Below are 16,740 nucleotides of genomic sequence, written 5' to 3'. Positions count from 1 at the left end.
GATTTGATGAGTGGAGATGCGAAATGATTGTGAATATTGAATTTCAGGCAACAACGCGGACTATAAAGTAAAGATTTCATCCTTTCAATAAATAAAATTGATCTGTATTTCTAAGATTTTAATAAATTATTGATTTGTGGAATGATAGTTTAAAATTTCCAACTTGAATAATTTTGTTAAAATATTTTATGAGAATAAATTAATCGACTTTCTCTGTTTTCGATGAATTGTCTTCTTTTGGTTTTTTCGCCCAAGATAACGTGCACACTCCGTTCTCACATTTTTTCACTGGTTGTGGCGGTCCCTCTTGCTCATTATCTTGCCCTTTCTTTTTGTACCACAATTTCATCAGAACAGGCTGAATGAGAAACCTCCAGATTATGAGAAAAATCGGGACGAAAATACACGGTACACACACCATGATCAATGACTAAATTTCCTAGACTAAAAATAACATTTCTTTAATTTTTTCGTAATTTTTCTATAGAAAGGAGTAAAGATATTTTGATATTTAAAGGTTATACTCCACCTTCCGTATCAGCTGCTCACGAGTAAATATCCGCTGACGCATGGCCTAGCCCAAGGAGTGGGAGAGTGGAGGGGAGTTTAAATCTGTGGGAATTCCCTGCTCTTTGGTGTAGTGACTCAAGGCATGATTGACTAATTACAAGTGAAAGTGATGAAGTTATGTCAATTGAAAAGTCACTAATGTGTTAATTATTATAATCTCTGTCTACGGAGAAAATAGAAGTCATTTCCTTGATCAATCTTTTAATAATATTGTCGTTTGCGCGTCTTACATATTTTATCTTTATTAATCTTTATTCAGTAGCAGCGAACGGCAATGAGTTCAAAGGGGGGGGGGGGGAATATTGTCATATTTTTGGATTGCAAAGGTTTAAGGGAAAATTTCGGGGGACCCTTTGGGAATATTCACGCTCTACAAGAATGGTCATTTGTGGTTTTCCTTTGGCAATTTTTAAGGATAATCGGGCGAGGAGTAGTATATTCAAAAAATGCAGCCTATTTTATTCTCATTTTTAATTATTTAATTGAATATGCACTTATTTGGGGGATAATTGCATGAATAATAGGGATTTTCGGTCATTTTCAATACTTGTCCCACTGAAAAAAATAATGACCACCGAACTGCGGCAAAAAGCAAACTTCAATTGGCGCCAAAATTCTTTTTATTTTATTGACCATTTTTGGTGAAAATTTCGAATTTTTTAAGAATTAGCTTTTTTAGTGATTACCGATTGAAAAAAAACGTTTTCTCGTATAGACCCCGACAAAATGAAGATAATGCTATGACGACTTATTTTGAAGGGGTTTTCATATTTTTTGAGTATTTCAAAGGGCGATTTGATACCGTGAAGCCCCGCTGAAATATTGAGGCTAATTTTCAAAAAATCATAACTCCGTAGATTATCAATATTTTTCAATTTTTCTTTGTGCAAAATTTTTATCCAACCTCCATTTTCTCAGAAAAAAATTGGAGACAAAAATCTCCAGCATCGATTTTATTGGTTTGCTGATTTGGCGTGGATCTGCTCATATGCATAGCTCTGTTATGCCCCAGATCTGGTCAATTGCGTTATTGTTTAATATGTGGACATTAGGATGGCTCATATGTAAAAAAAATTGAATTTCATAATTTTCGTGTTTGATAAAGATAACCAATGACATGGAAAGTACATGTGAATTTTTTCAAAATTTTTGAATCATTTTTCAAGGTTGCGCCGTGTAGTTTTATTTCTTATGGACTTTTACACGCATCGTAGAGATCGAATGTGTCAATAATTTTTTAAAGACTCAATTATTACATCCCTCGGTNAAAAATTTTCTTCCCCACCAATCGAATTCTGAAAAAAATGCGAAAGATAATTCCTAAATTTCCAGTAAAGACAGGTGTCCGGCTCATGCGGTGCTTTTACAACGGTCGTAAACACAGAAATTGAGCCTAGGCAAAAAATTTGACCTGCCGAACTAACCTGCGCTGGGAAGGGACTGAACTCGCATCGTAGAGCTGCTTTAAAATTTAGCTAAAATTTTGTATATAGTTTTCATGTTTTCGGATGATGCATTCATGAAAAAACGATAAGAACAGAGGAAAACCTTCTATGATGACTGTAGTGCGTCAGTAATACGCTTCAGGCGGCAGAAGGGGGCAAGGAAAATCCACGATAATGTCAGGGAGTGGTGGAAGAGGGGATTCCATTCATTAGGCCAGAAAAATTGTTCTTCAATATTTCATGTATCAAGTTTTTAATAACTTCTTTTTCTTCGGTTTTTTGTATTTTTTACTCTTTGATTATTTTTGATATATTGAGAATTTTATATTTCCCATATATTTGAAAGAGGTGTCAACTACATTTGTAACAAAAAAGGCATTAAACAAACCTAACTTAATCCGAAGAAATCCTGGGAGCGTTTATTCAACTCAGAAGGTTAATTATGCTTATTTCCTTCAACTCTATTTTATATCATTATTTTTCGAAACATTTTAATTAATTTCATACATCCTTCAGATTGAAAAAATATATTTTGCCCATGAGGACTATCCAATTCTCAATATATCGATAATAATCAAAGACTAAAGAACATAAAAAAAAACAATTACCTAGGTGACTCACCCGAACCCTCACTCGGAGCCATATTTACTACCTGACACGGGCGTATCATTGAGGATATTTAACTTCTACCCAAGTTTTATGACCTCTACTGCCAGTAGGTCAAAAATGTCAGTCAAATTTTAAACACACGGCGCAACCATCAAAATGCAGTTTAAAAATATGAAAAAATTCACAGGGGTATTTTATTAACTGAAGAATCATTTTTTGAGACAAAATCGGAAATATTCAGGAATACCCGTAAAATGAGGCACCCTAGTGTGTATCGTNGGCCACCCTAGTGGACATACAGCATTGTCAGCGTGACACTTGCCAGCGTAACTGGATTATGCTGACCAAGTGATGAAATGTAAACAATCAATGTATTATTTAAGAGACGATTGGGTCTGCACAGAACAGACCTGAATTGGACTCCGACGCGTACAAAAGTCGTAAACTCTTTGTAATCAGTCAGATGACACAGTAATTATAATCATGTAATAAATTCTCATATTTAAATACCGATAAACCATTGGTGGGATTTATCCCTTTAAGCCTAGAACCTACTATAATTATAAGTACCCCCCACGCTGGGTACAACAGCTCCAATAACGCAAAAGCGGGCGCTTTCCGTGGGGACGCCCACATATGATGGTATATGTTCAGAAGCGGAAAAAATGATGACTGCAATCCATGTTGCTCCGTGAATCAACGAAAAACACTAATTTTTACCTTTTAACGCTAGATTGGTCACCCTATGAGGGGAACCTAGCCCACTTTTTTTTCTTTAACCCTAGTCTGGTCATCGAACGCGATCCTGTGACTAGTACACTGTCCGGGCGCATTTAGCGAGTTGCCAGCAACGTCGCGTCATGGGCAGTTTCATTTAACATGGGAAAAAATAATTCACCTGTCCGAAATAATTTGTTTTCTTTAGGAATCTTGGGAAATATGACAAAGTCATTTTTTTACATTTTTCCGGTTAGCCAGTCAATTCTAATTTTTAAAAAACGACGCGCGGCGGGGTTTCCCTTATAGGGTGACCAATCTAGGGTTAATTACAATTGACTGGCTAACCGGAAAAATTCAAAAAATTTCACTTGGTCAATTGAAGTGTTTAAAAAATTATAGTAGTTTTTAAAACAACATATTTCCCGAAATTCCCTCAGAAAACTCATTTTGGACAGATGAATTATTTTTTCCGATGTTGAATAAAATTGCCCGTGACGCGATGGGAGTTTAGCGAGTTTAGCGAGTTCGGGTTTAGCGAGTTTTTGGCAACGGCCAAAAACTCGCTAAACGCGCCCGGGCAGTGTAGAGTGAATTCGACAACGCTAAAGCCTAATGACACGGCGGCGAATCCCTGCGGAGGTGACCAAGTCGCAGGGTCGCGTTTGGTGACCAGACTAGGGTTAAATCATCCAAGTGTCGCTTGTTATCCGATTGACAATTGTTTTTTCAAAATGTTCGTTAGTGTACAATGAACAAAGGTATGCATTCCGAATTCTCAAAAGTTCCAATAATTTTTATTGTCATATGAACCAGACAGTTCCGTTGGATAGCCAGAACATTTATTGATTTGTCAGCAACGACACATATGGAACTTTCATGCAAATTAGGCGTAACTAATTCCATTTTTTTCACTTCAAATGTCAGGAGTAATTTTCTGATACTTATAATTCAGTAACGGAGAAGTATAATCACACTGAATCAGATTGTTTGCCCAGAAAAATTGGAAAATATATTGTCGGGAAAGAATTATTTCCAAGAAACTGCTTCCATGACCTTAAATATGAAACAAATAATTGAAAATAACTGCGCAAACAGATTTCTTTTCTTTTATGAAAAATATACGGGCCGAAAATAAACCGAACAATAGCCATCCCACAATTAATTAGTGAAACTCTCATGCTCTTGGGAACACACATATGTATGTAAATATTTTTTCAAACAGCTGGAATTAATTTTCAGGAAATTTATTTTGATAAATTCTTTTTTCAAGTTATTTTTATTTACTGTATTTACTACGCACTGTATTTTTATGCCGTATTTTTCGCTTGGTAAGTAAAGTCTCTATAGATGAAATTTCGCTATTTCCCTCATATTCCGAGATATCCCATGGAAACTGATAGTCAGCTGAAGTCAACTCAAACCGGTTTACCTCCTTGCTGTGAGATTGTGAAATAATGTTCATGAAAATATTAAAATTACATTAAATAATACAGTTGAGTGGTTTAATAAGTTTCGATATTGAGTTACAATACAATATTACTGAAGATGCGAACGCCATGGTCACAGCCATTATATTGCTTTGCGCGAGTCTTCAACGACCCCCGCACGTGTCTTACCCTAGAACGATTCTTCTACAATTATTATAAACTTCACAAGGTACTGAGAAATACATATGGCTGAAGTATCAGTCAACACAACTGTCTTCTGCGTTTGCGTAATAAGCGGAAAAAGAAACATAATCAATCAGAAAACCCGTACTAGGGATGTCGCACTAACGACATTATACTTCAAGGAGAGAAATTCTTTAGAAAAAGTTTAGTGTTAGCGCGGGAAAGGGGGGGCAAAGTTACAGTAAGAAAAATTTTCCTGTGCTGACACTGGAAATTTCATTGGGTAGAACGTGAATTTTTATCGCATTGACATAAAATTTCCACAGAAATCGCAAGAAATTTCAATCAAAATCTCTATAAACTTCACACAGAAAAAAACTGAAATTTTACTTTACAGCACTAGTTACTTTACAGCACTAGAATTTTTAACAGCCGGTATATTGTGATTTTTCCTTTACTTGCAGTAGAATTTTTCCAGAAAATTTCCCTCCGCGTTGAGTAGAAAATACATTATTTGATATTCTTGGTTCGCGTCACATGCTTCCAAATATTTTTCGTCCTTTGGTGACGGACATTGAGACGACGATGACACTCAGTATGAAGAAGACTAGCCCGAAGAGAGTGGTGAGGGCACGACACCACCGTCTGCGACGTTTTGCTCGTGCTATAGTACGGCCCAGTCTCTCTGCACGTGCACCATCGAGAGTGAAGTCGAGACTCTTGTTGAATACAGGGATACCTTGATTCCAGGTGGTTTTACTCGGGGGCTCACCTAATGCACCGTAGGATGATGATTCATCGCTTGGGTCAAGCTGAAAAGTGTTGAGATTATTCAATTCAGGGAGGACACGAGATTAGTTAACTCGAGATTAGCTTCTAATCAATGTCCTCGTGTTTGAAGGGGATTGGGCTGGGTTTTCATAGAGGTTTTTTCTGTGGAGGGAGATGGAAGATGGAGAAGAGGGCTTTATAGAAATTTCCTTAGCTGCGTTGGAGCTTAAGATATTTTCTAAAATAAAATAGTTTTAAGGAAACATTGAATTACTGTGTAGGATCAGTCCTATTACTGAATTAATTATAACAGGAATAACAGAATCTTTTGAAAATTACCCCTAGTAATGCGCAGTGCATTGTCCTTTCAGAAACTTTTACGAATGAAGAAAACGTTGAAAATTTGAGCCGAGGAAATTCTATAGAAAATATCTAAAGAGAATAAGTCATATAGAAAAATCGAATTCTATTGACTTTTTCTACTAAATACTTTCTATTGAACATTTCAATAGAATCGGCCAAAAAATAATAGAAAGTTCAACAGAAATCCAATAGAATTTTCTAATGAATTCGCTCCGTTTGTCTATTAAATTCAAATTCTAGTAGAAGATCAAGAAAAACTAGTCAAATTTCAGTAATTTTAGTAATAGTTTTACAAAAACATTGTGATGTTTACAAGAATTATTGAATTTTTTAGAGTTTAAACAAAACTTTCCAAAGGATCACAATATACATAGATACAATAAACTATACAATTATTCAAATTCAAGGGTCATTCCTGATAAATGTTTTTTCAGGGATTTATTGATTTTATGGAATTCAGAACTGAATGGCAGGTACAATAATAAATTGAAAAATAGCGACATGACCGTTATGAAGATGAAACCCACTGATCAATGATTGAGTGGAGACTACTACGAGTTTTAATAGTCGCGGGTTATCTAAATGAGACTTTCCATACATTGAAGATCGACTATATATGTCTAAAAATGAATAATTAGCGCGAAAAAATTAATTGTTTATTGTTCTTTTGCTCCGCAGACGCTTAAAATGTTAAAAATAGTCCAGGGCCTCCAATTTTTGAGCTACAGAGGTTTTTTTTTTAGCTTTGAAAAAATCTCTACAATAACAATTACGAATTATTTTTTTAACACTCCATTGGTCGCGCTATGAGCGCTGCGCCGCATTTTTTCCGATTTTTTAAATTACACTGCAGTAAAGCTTCAGAAAAATTTGAAAAAATTTGACATCTCATTTTGAAGTGTCTAGAAGCCCGATCAATGAAAATATTCGCTAAAAATATCATAAGTCGTTAGATTTTCTAATTTTCATTCCGAAATTCCGGGTCGTGTACCATGTATAAGGCAAATTTTTACAAAAACAACTTGAGCTTGAATATATAGTTAATCGTAACACTGAACATGAAAAATTTTACGGGACTTCTTCAATTATGGGATCTAGATCACTCTTGATTTTTTTTCAAATTTTTTCTAGATCTTCGAAATCTACCATTATGTTGATTTATGCTGGTGCGGCCCGGCGCTTACGGTGCGACCAACGGCGTTCGTAACTTTTGTACGACCAACGGAATGTTAAATACAATTCTTGGTTAAACTAGTTGGACTACAATTAAGTTTAATCCTGTATTACTATAGTTATGTAATTGGCCTTGGCTGTTCAACTATAAACTCAATAAATGAATAAAGAAAATACGACGTCACATAACTGCCATATGATTGTCGTAAATTTGTCATATGACGAAAAAATTGACGGTCATTTTCACATCTCTAGAAAGGAAAGAATTCTCAAAATGTATTTATACTACAAATAAATAACGAATTATTATTGGTTTATTGATCATTTTATCAACTCAACTATTACAATATCCAACGAGACCGAGATGTAATAGGCGCGTTAATATATCGACCTACATCGCAAAAGAGAATGGTTGAAAAAAATTATGGAAAGGAGGAAAACATATTATTTTGCGAGTCTTTGAAATGAATGGACTCAGATAAAACTGTCACAAGATCTCTTTCATGCTCCAGAAATTTTCCTACGAAAACAACTCTTTAAAAAATTCCCGCATTTTTTCTTCTAGGGATATTTACAATTTAATCTACAACATACATCGTTCCGTCACTTCACGATTCATAGTACCTCAGATGAAAATCTTTACTCACACTAAAAAAATATATATATGTAAAATATATTAAAGTGGATCATATTACATATATTTTGGGCATTTTTTTCGCGGCTGTAAAGTGTTGGTTTTTCGCGCGACGCGAAACTTTGCGCACGAGAATTTACTTTAGGAGACAACGTTGAACTTTACGCACTTCGCACAAAAAACCAAACGCCTTACACCCACTGCACCCTCGAAAAGTGAATTTGGCAGGTATTCCAAAAAAAAGGACGCGTTACATGTGCGTGTGAAAAATGAGAATTCTACGTTTTAGTAACGCAATAAACTATTCAATATATCGACACCTTGATAACAGACAAGCGTAAGTTCTATGAGTTCCCTATGTAGATACGCTTGTCTGTTATTAAGGTGTCGATATTTTTCCATAAGGGTAATAACAGATTTCATCATTGGACTCAGAAAGTATTTTCTGACAAATGTGAGTTTATAATCCGAATCGTAAACGAGGATTACAATCACATTCGTCAGGAACTACTTTGTTGGCCGTGGGATGTCGTGATGTCGTCGAGACTAGACGAGAATTATTTTGGAAAGATCATCACGGTCTAAAAAACCATCGAAGGTTTATAGGAATCGTCGTAATCTCGAAAGACATTGGATCGGTGCAGCTCGTCACGAACTTGGAAGAATCCATCACGTCTGAGTTTCAGTATTTTCTGTTTTTCAAATGTTTGTCTCGATATCTGTCTCGTCTCGTCTCGTGAACTTAAAAAACCGCAAATCTCGAGATCTAGACAAGACAAATCCTCCCGGAATTGTGACGAGATGCAACGATCCAATGTCTTTCGAGATTGCGATGATTCCAAAACTTTCGATGTTTTTCCAGACCGTGATGATCTCTTCAAAATAATTCTCTTCAAAATTTTATGCATGCTCTGCGTGCGTAAAATCCCACTTTCCACACATTGTGATGAAAAATAGGATTTGACACTCATGGGAATAGCGTTGTTTGACCCTTAAGAGGGTAAACATCTCCCACGGGTCAAGAAGAACTTTTTTTACGGGCCTTCTGACGAAAAATTGCATTCATCACACCGTCCAAAAGTATTTTCTGACGAATGTGATATGGTACATAATCACATTATGGTACATAATCACATTATGGTACATAATCACATTCGTCAAAAAATACTTTGTGGCTACAAAGCCACATTCGTCAGAAAATACTTTTGGACGGTGTGATGAATGCAACTTTTTTTACGGGCCTTCTGACGAAAAATTGCATTCATCACACCGTCCAAAAGTATTTTCTGACGAATGTGATATGGTACATAATCACATTATGGTACATAATCACATTCGTCAAAAAATACTTTGTGGCTACAAAGCCACATTCGTCAGAAAATACTTTGTGGACCTTGTGATGAAAATAACTATTTTGTGATACCTGCCTCAAAAGTGTACTTTTTGAAACGGTTTAGTGTGCATAACGCGGTTGTTTTCCGCACGGTGTGCGTAAAGTAAATCTCGAGTGCAAAAGCGAAGCTTTACGTACGAGAATTCACGTTCCCTACGCTCTTAAACTTTATGCACTCGTCCACAAAAACAACGACATTACTTCCACTACCGTTCCGAACAGTGAACTCGGCAGGTATCACAAAAAATAGGATGTATTACACGTGCGTGTGAAACAGTGGAACTTTACACACTAGTAACGCAATATACTATTACGCACTCGTATCGAAATATGTTATTAATATATGTTACGGGTGCGAAAAATGCAATTTAGTCAAGTGAAGCGAGGTTAGAATCGTAGTTTATTGGATCTAGCAACATAATAGTATATGGTGTTATTAGTATGAACCTGAAACTAGCGGAATATTCGCGTGCGGGAGATTCAATTGAGGGGATTTTTAAAGGTGTGAGAGTCAAATAATCACATGTACAAATGTTTTTTAAGTGCGAAAAAATTTGTACGTGATTAAAATTACTACGGAAAAATATCGTTCGCGTTTAGTGCTACAGGGGCCTTCAGCTCCGCGCGCCAACCTCACGCAAGCCGAAAACCCCTGCACGGAGAGAATTTTTTTTAGAAAAATTCTAGTGCTACCATGGGAAAAGAGGCGCAAAGTGACGGCCAGGAAAAAAATCCAGTGCCGGCACTAGAAATTTTATTGGGGAAAACGTGAATTTTTCCCCGTATTTCTGTGAAAATTTCACAGAAATCCCTAGAAATTTTACCAGAAATACCAAGAAATTTTACCTTGACAGCACTAGAATTTTTCACAGCCGGTGGATTGTAATTTTTTCCAGTACTTGTACTAGAATTTTTCTAGAAAATTTCTCACCGTGTGTGGCACTCGACACGAAATATACAATTTTGTGATACCTGCCGAGTTTACTGTTTGAAACGCTAATGCGTGTAAAGTGGTTGTTTTTGTGCACGAGTGAGGAAAGTTCAAGAGCGTGTGTAAAGAGAATTTCGAGTGCGTAAAGCGAAGCATGCTCGTGAACTTTACGCACGCGGTGGGGAAAACAACCGCTTTACGCACATTACACCGTTTCGAAAAGTGTACTCTTCAGGCAGGTATCGCAAAAATATCATTTTCTAGCCTAAGTATAACAAAAAAATCACTAACCGTCGAATAAACAGGTTCATTAGAAGGATAACACCCTTTAACAGTGTTCCCCTCGAGTCTTGAGACTCCCCTCTTCTTCTTGCTCTCCTCCTTCCCCCTGGACACCCCATTCACCCCTTCTTTAACACTTTTCCCCGAACATTCAACAACACCCCGCGAACAAATCGCATGACACCGTGGCACAAGAAACACAGCAGGACAAGTCTTAGTGTCATAATAAAACTGCGAAGACTTCGATGACACCGGATTAGCCCACCCAGACTTGCCGTACAATCTCAAATTCACCGGGTTAACAGACTCCTTCCCCACCCCACTGGACAATGTTGACGGATACCTGTACACATGTTCATCAGTCACATTCGCTTGAATCCCTTTTGCAACCGTCTTGGATATGTCCCTGAGCACTTCTTCTGCTGTCATAGTATTCGCACCATCAATAACCGAATTCAATGTTCTCGATAATTCCAGTAGCACATCTTTAGCTGATGCTGTTGAACCACCACAATTACGACATGTAGTTCTGTATTTACCAGGATAAGAGTAAATTCTGGCGTAGCCACAGTATTTGCACAAACTCTCCTCGTGACCGTCAAAATTACAATCGCGATTGCCACCGGTGCACGGCCAGATGGGCCTAGGTATCTCTGCCTCGTGTATCACAGCGAGACCAACGTCTGCTATGGTACCCGTTCCTGAACTTCGAAGCACTGATGCGCAACACGTTGAGTAGGAGCCAGCTGACAGGGGGGGTGAATGGGACGAGTAACCGGAACTCGTTGAGCTTCTCCATCTTCGTGGATTCTTTCCGGAAATTCCGCCGTTCACCAGTCTCGATACTTCCGCGTCAATTATATCCGGCTCTGGCCTGTAATCATGTGAAAATTATCACTTCGTTATGAGTTATTAGTGAGTTGAATGAACGATATGTTTATCCAGGTTCATCATGGGTGGGAAACAGGGCGATGACGGGTGCGTGGTATTTCAAATCCCGTGTTCATTCGAGTTCTTTTTAATTACGTCATAATTATTTTTCAATTTCTTGTTTGTATCGGCTGATACTATCATCGGAGCGTACTTGCGGTATCACTTTCATCTTGGTTTATTTCTCAAGGCGTGTTACCATTTATGTCAATATTGTTAACATCGTATTGTTAGATAATCGGAACTTTTTGGATTCTGAGGCATGCTTTTCTCTATAGTACTTTATTTCATCATCATTTTTTATTTGTTATGTTGGCGAGAGAACACTTGGAGTCATCGAGGTGGAAGGAGAATAGAATGTATCAAACGGTTGTCTACGAAGCGGAGTCCATTTACACTGGTAGAAATTTTTTCAAAATTAATTGACGGTTACAAAGCAATTTTCTACATTGTAATTTTTAATGGGATTTTAAATGAAATTGTTCGTTAAATTTCTGAGTGATACTGAAAATTTAATTGTCTCATACGGTGAATGTCTCGGCAGTTGAACGGACATAGAGATCATCATAAATTTTTATGGCTAAAAAATAACTTTGAGCGGGTCAATTTGTTTCTCTAAATAGAGTGGACTCCCAAAATTTGGTACCAAATAATTGATTGCACATTGAGAAAAACAACGTTTTTTGATAAGTACGTGTTTACTTATATCAAGAAACTTGTGACTTGAAAATTTTCAAGAGCAAAATTTCTTGTACTAAGAACAAAAAAACTTTAGTCAAGAAATTCTGTACTTGTTTCAAAGACGAGAACAATTTCTTGATAACAAGAAAGTAATTTCACAAAACCCAATAAAATTGAGTTAATACACTTAATACACTGAGAGAAAAAAAATAATTCTTCTGAGTGTGACAGATGGATACATTAGGGCACTGCACAATCGACCGGCTGTGCGACTGGGGTTTTACATGGTTTCCCGTGCAGTCCTAGCTCGAATGGGGCACAGCTAAGAGTAAGACGGCCATGATACCACAGATAACAATGAGAGGAAAAGAAAGAAGGGGAGGCAGGCTAGAGGAGGGGTTTCAAATCGAGAATTACTTCGATAAAACCAATGAAATAGAAAAATAAAAATAATTCTTCTGACTATATTCCATCACCATCGAATTATAGTCAAAAAGTCCTCAACAATTTTTCATGGGTTACGGTAACTATGGCCGGAGAAGTAATTACTACAATGGAATGTAGTCATTGCAACTATTTTATAGTTCTCCCCACGATAGATTTGTCGTGGTTACTTTTGAACTTTGGTTAGTTTAACTGCATTTTGATTTGCAAAAATTACGCTTGTGAAGTTACTATAATGTTATGTGCCTATTTTCTTATTGTAAATCGAACTTCAGATTTTTCTCTCAGTGTAGTTTTTAGCCTCAATTTTAATAGTACATTACGTAACTAGTGCGGAAAGCAGGCGGTTACTCACGAGGGCAGCGCAGCCGCCCGAGTGATACCGCCTGCTGTCCGCACGTGTTGCGTATACTATTTTATATGATAAGGGCGTGATGAAGTACGGGGGTTGGGGGGGGGGGCGAGTGGGGGGGAGGCGAAGCCCGCCCTACTGAAGAAAAACGATCACATTTATTTAAAAAAGTAATCATAAAAAAGTGTGATTGAAAAATTTCATGTTCGTTACTGAATTCTCAATGACTTATCACTAATTTCTAGAAATCAATCATCAAATTTCAGTGAAGCTTCGGTGAATTCTGTGACATGTCTCTGAAAAATACTGCACGGAGAGAAATTTTCTAGAAAAATTCAAGTACGAGTACTGGAAAAAATTACAATTCACCGGCTGTGAAAAATTCTAGTGCTGTTAAGGTAAAATTTCTTGGTATTTTTGGTAAAATTTTTGGGGATTTCCGTGAAATTTTCACAGAAATACGGGGAAAAATTCACGTTTTCCCCAATAAAATTTCTAGTGCCGGCACTGGATTTTTTTCCTGGCCGTCACTTTGCGGCTCTTTTCCCGTGCTAGCACTAGAATTTTTCTAAAAAACTTCTCTCCTTGTATATTCTGAAAATCGAACATCGCATTCTAATTAAGCTCTTATCTAAATACTTTGAAAATTAAATACTAAATTTTCATAATTTTCCACAAATTCTCGGTGTTATCTTGAAGGGTGATTTTGATTTTCACTGATTTATTCACAAAAAATTAACCTTTTTCTAACAAAATTGAATAATATTCCATGTTATTCAACTGTCCTTAAATGTTTCAAGAGAGACTACTGGAATTTTTCTATCAGTATATTAATCTTCATGCATAATAACTAAACTGTTGGATTTTGTAACTGTTATGAAAAATTTGACATAGGTAATAACGTAAAGGGAACTTGGAATGTTGAAAAGTGAAATGAAATTAATCAACCAGTCATCTAGAGAAGTGGGACTTCAGCGATCAATCTTCTTACATAATTCGTTTTTATAAATATCAGATGACAATTATGATCATAAGTAATCATTCCCAGATCCTTTCAATTCGACATCATCAGTTCACCATTTGTCAAGACATTATTAATTCATTTGTGAAGGAAGGAACGTTATAAATCGACTGAATTTGAAGGTGAACTCATCTCGAATATTTATGAAAAAGCCTACCAAAAAGGTCTACACTATTAGAAAAAATTTGAAATATCACGGACAATTTGATACACGGAGAGAAATATTCAATAAAAATTACGTATCTTTTCCGTAATTCCGGAGCGAAATGTGGTTGTAGGAAATTTTACGGAACTGTCACGGAATTTTTCCAGAGCGTTCGGTAGTTTTTATCTGAATCTCCTGTGAAAAATTACCATACCGTCACTTAAATTTTCTGAGTCGATTCCGTAATCGGTGAGCGAGCTGTGAGTTCCGTAATTTTTACTGAATATTTCTCTCCGTGTAGTCATTTCCATAAGAGTCACATGGAATTCCATTTCGGGGAATAACTAATTATATAAAGGTTCATGTTTCAGGTAGAATTCGAGGGAAATGCATAGGTTTTCAGCAGTCGTAAGAGGGACATGTGAAAACTTAGTCGAATTTTCTGTTGAATTCTTACCACAGAGAAAACAAGTGGGAAATTGCTCTTGTATTGCATACAGTATAGTTATTTTGGCTAATAAATTGGCAATATGCAGCCGCCTGGTTAGTTTGCACATCATTTCCTTCCATCATGTATAATTCGTTGTTTATTACTTTTTATTAGATTGAATAAGATTTCTTTTTAACGAATTTTGTCAGATCTTCATGAATGTTATCATCATTATTCTTATTATCCCTTTATTACCCTTTCCCTGTCTCTCCCCTCAGCCCTTGGATAAAATTATGATAGAAAATTTTTATTTATACATACTTGAATGACTTCGAAAACAAAACATTCGAAGAAACTATCAGAAAGCTCACTTTCAGGGAAATTCATGAAAAATTCAAAATTTTCAACAATCATCATAAAAATTGAATCAACCAATATAGCTATCGTATTCATCTTTTAACTTCGATTTAATGGCATTGAAATAAATATTTTGAGCTATGATTGAATTCATTTGAAGCATGATATTCAAAGATATCCCCGGAATTCTGATTTTTAAAAAATACAAAATTTTTGAAAATTTTCGAATAAATCAAAATAACGACTATTGCTATCGCCTTTATTTCCGAGCTCGGTTAAGGGACATCCAAACAAATTTTTTCAGTCATCATTCAATCAATTTAGAACATTTTTTTCTAGTTATCGTGAGACAACCGATTTTCGAAAAAATTCAAAAGTAAAAAAAAATAATCTATGAATTAAATTTCAATTAATGACGTTTGATAGGGCTCAATAATACCGACAGTTGAAAAAAAATCAATTCTATCCATTAATTAGCGAACCATTGAAGGCAAACTTTATCACACACATACATACACACACACACATACGATGAAATTTTCCGGGATTTGACACTTTTCAAAAATTTAATCTTGTATTAAAGTCGTGCGATATCCTTTCAATACTGAGATAGAACGCATTGATCGTGAATTGAAATTCGATAATCAACATTTTTCTTCGGAAATCTATGAAGTTGTAAAGTCTTCCGACATTTTCTCCTCACACCAATAAAAATGTTAGAATTAAATCTCCGTGAAGGTTTCAATTTTCGGAGCGTCAAGGTTCGGTCTAGGGAAAAAATCGAGTAATCGAAGGTTTTCGGTTTCAATCGTGTGTGTGGGCCGGGTCGATGAATTCAAGTGACCTTCACGGAATTAACGGTTTTTACCTTGATTTCCGAGTATTTCTATGAAAGTAGGGATGAGGAGAATTTTAAGTTTCAATATTCAGTCACACGAATAAACAAATATAATCGAGAATATAGTGAAATTTGTTGGAGATATGATGGCATAGGGAAGGGATATCCAACACAAGCAGGGGACCGAGCCTATTCGACAGAAGGCATGTAACCTTTACTTTAGGCTTTATTAGTCTTTTTCTTTTTACTTCCGAATGGAAGCATTGTATTTATCGAATCCGTAATTTTCAATTTTTTGTATCAGGATAGCTACTGTTGGCATCAGGAGTTCGAATATGCTATTTTTAAACCATGTCCGGATGTGTGTATGGATGCATCTGTGCGTAGTACTATAGTTACTTGAGATTACTATAGTTACTTGTGCAAAGTACTACACGGAGAGAAATATTCAATAAAAATTACGTATCTTTTCCGTAATTCCCAAGCGAAATGTGGTTGCAGGAAATTTGACGGAACTGTCCCGTAATTTTGACGTAAAATCACGGAATTGTTTCAGAGCGTTCCGTAATGTTTACCTGAATTTCCTGTGAAAAATTATGATACCGTTACTCAAATTTTCGGAGTCGATTCCGTAATCGGTGAGCGAACTGTGAGTTCTGTAATTTTTACTGAAAATTTCCGCGTATAGTTACTTGAGGTATACAAAAAAGATTTCTTTCAATAATTTCAAATTTCACCGGTTTTTCGTTGCAAGGGTTAACTTGCCAACGCGGCCATCGCCCGAGGGCTTTCAGCCAGGGAATGTTGAATGTGGAGTGGATTTTTCAGTTGAAAATTCCGTGGAATATTCGGTTTGAAAACTGTGTTGAATTTTCAGTTGAATATTATGTGGAAAATTGTGATGAAAAATTGGTATGGGAATTTTGGCCCGGCCGGGGCTCGAACCTGGGAGCTTGAGAATCTCATGCTGTTACCAAGTGCGCCACACAGCCGGGTTTTTCTTTCAATATTTACAATATTAAGGTATGTTTTCTATACCTA

At 36.3% G+C, this 16,740-nt stretch overlaps 1 protein-coding gene across 2 annotated transcripts in view; it reads right to left on the bottom strand.

Annotated features, from left to right (window-relative positions):
• Positions 1-5,328: 5,328 nt before the first annotated feature.
• Positions 5,329-16,740, bottom strand: part of LOC107045839 — a 31,623-nt gene continuing 20,211 nt past the window's right edge. For both annotated transcript variants that reach the window (XM_015268228.1, XM_015268239.1), the window contains exons 3-4: positions 10,511-11,375; positions 5,329-5,766 (exon numbers count right to left, since the gene is read on the bottom strand). In XM_015268228.1, the coding sequence (XP_015123714.1) occupies positions 5,488-5,766; positions 10,511-11,375 (1,144 nt within the window). In that variant the 3' untranslated portion in view covers positions 5,329-5,487. The remainder of the gene's footprint in view (positions 5,767-10,510; positions 11,376-16,740) is intronic.

The sequence above is a fragment of the Diachasma alloeum genome, unplaced genomic scaffold, assembly GCF_001412515.2.
Source record: "Diachasma alloeum isolate Michigan unplaced genomic scaffold, Dall2.0 Dall_scaffold_00181, whole genome shotgun sequence".
In the NCBI taxonomy this organism is placed as follows: domain Eukaryota; kingdom Metazoa; phylum Arthropoda; class Insecta; order Hymenoptera; family Braconidae; genus Diachasma; species Diachasma alloeum.
Note: the sequence above shows the minus strand (reverse complement) of the source record. Positions and strands in the feature narration are given on the sequence as shown.